The 342-nt window shown below is 62.9% G+C and overlaps 1 protein-coding gene across 1 annotated transcript in view; it reads left to right on the forward strand.

Moving 5' to 3' along the window:
- CCDC94 (coiled-coil domain containing 94) overlaps positions 1-107 on the forward strand; it is a gene marked incomplete at its 5' end in the record, with an annotated part of 4382 nt that extends 4275 nt beyond the window's left edge. The window contains one exon of the mRNA XM_009866019.1: positions 34-107. Coding sequence (XP_009864321.1) covers positions 34-107 — 74 coding nt within the window. The remainder of the gene's footprint in view (positions 1-33) is intronic.
- Between the last annotated feature and the right edge of the window lie 235 nt (positions 108-342).

The raw sequence follows: 342 nt of genomic DNA on the forward strand, positions 1-342 counted from the left end.
TCTTGGCTTGCGTTACAGGCTGGTTACCCACAGCAACGCGCACCACGTCCTCCTCCCTCGGCTTGTTGGGGGCGTATTCGGACAGCGAGGACGGTGCGAGTGACTGATGAGCCACCGAGCTAGCCCGGAGCAGGCTCGTCATCCCCCCCTCCCTGCCCTTCCTAGCTGACAGCAGCTGCTCTCCAGAGCCCCACGAAGAGCTGCTGTCACAGCTGGGGGTTTCCAAACCATCTGGAGTCCCGACGTCTTCACCTGCCCGGCCCGAGGGTTGTGTGTCCATCCTTTGACAGGGTTGAGGCCCCGCTGGCAGAAGGAACCTGGATGAACCAGCGGAGAAGACGG

The sequence above is a fragment of the Apaloderma vittatum genome, unplaced genomic scaffold (genome assembly GCF_000703405.1).
Source record: "Apaloderma vittatum isolate BGI_N311 unplaced genomic scaffold, ASM70340v1 scaffold36023, whole genome shotgun sequence".
Lineage (NCBI taxonomy): Eukaryota > Metazoa > Chordata > Aves > Trogoniformes > Trogonidae > Apaloderma > Apaloderma vittatum.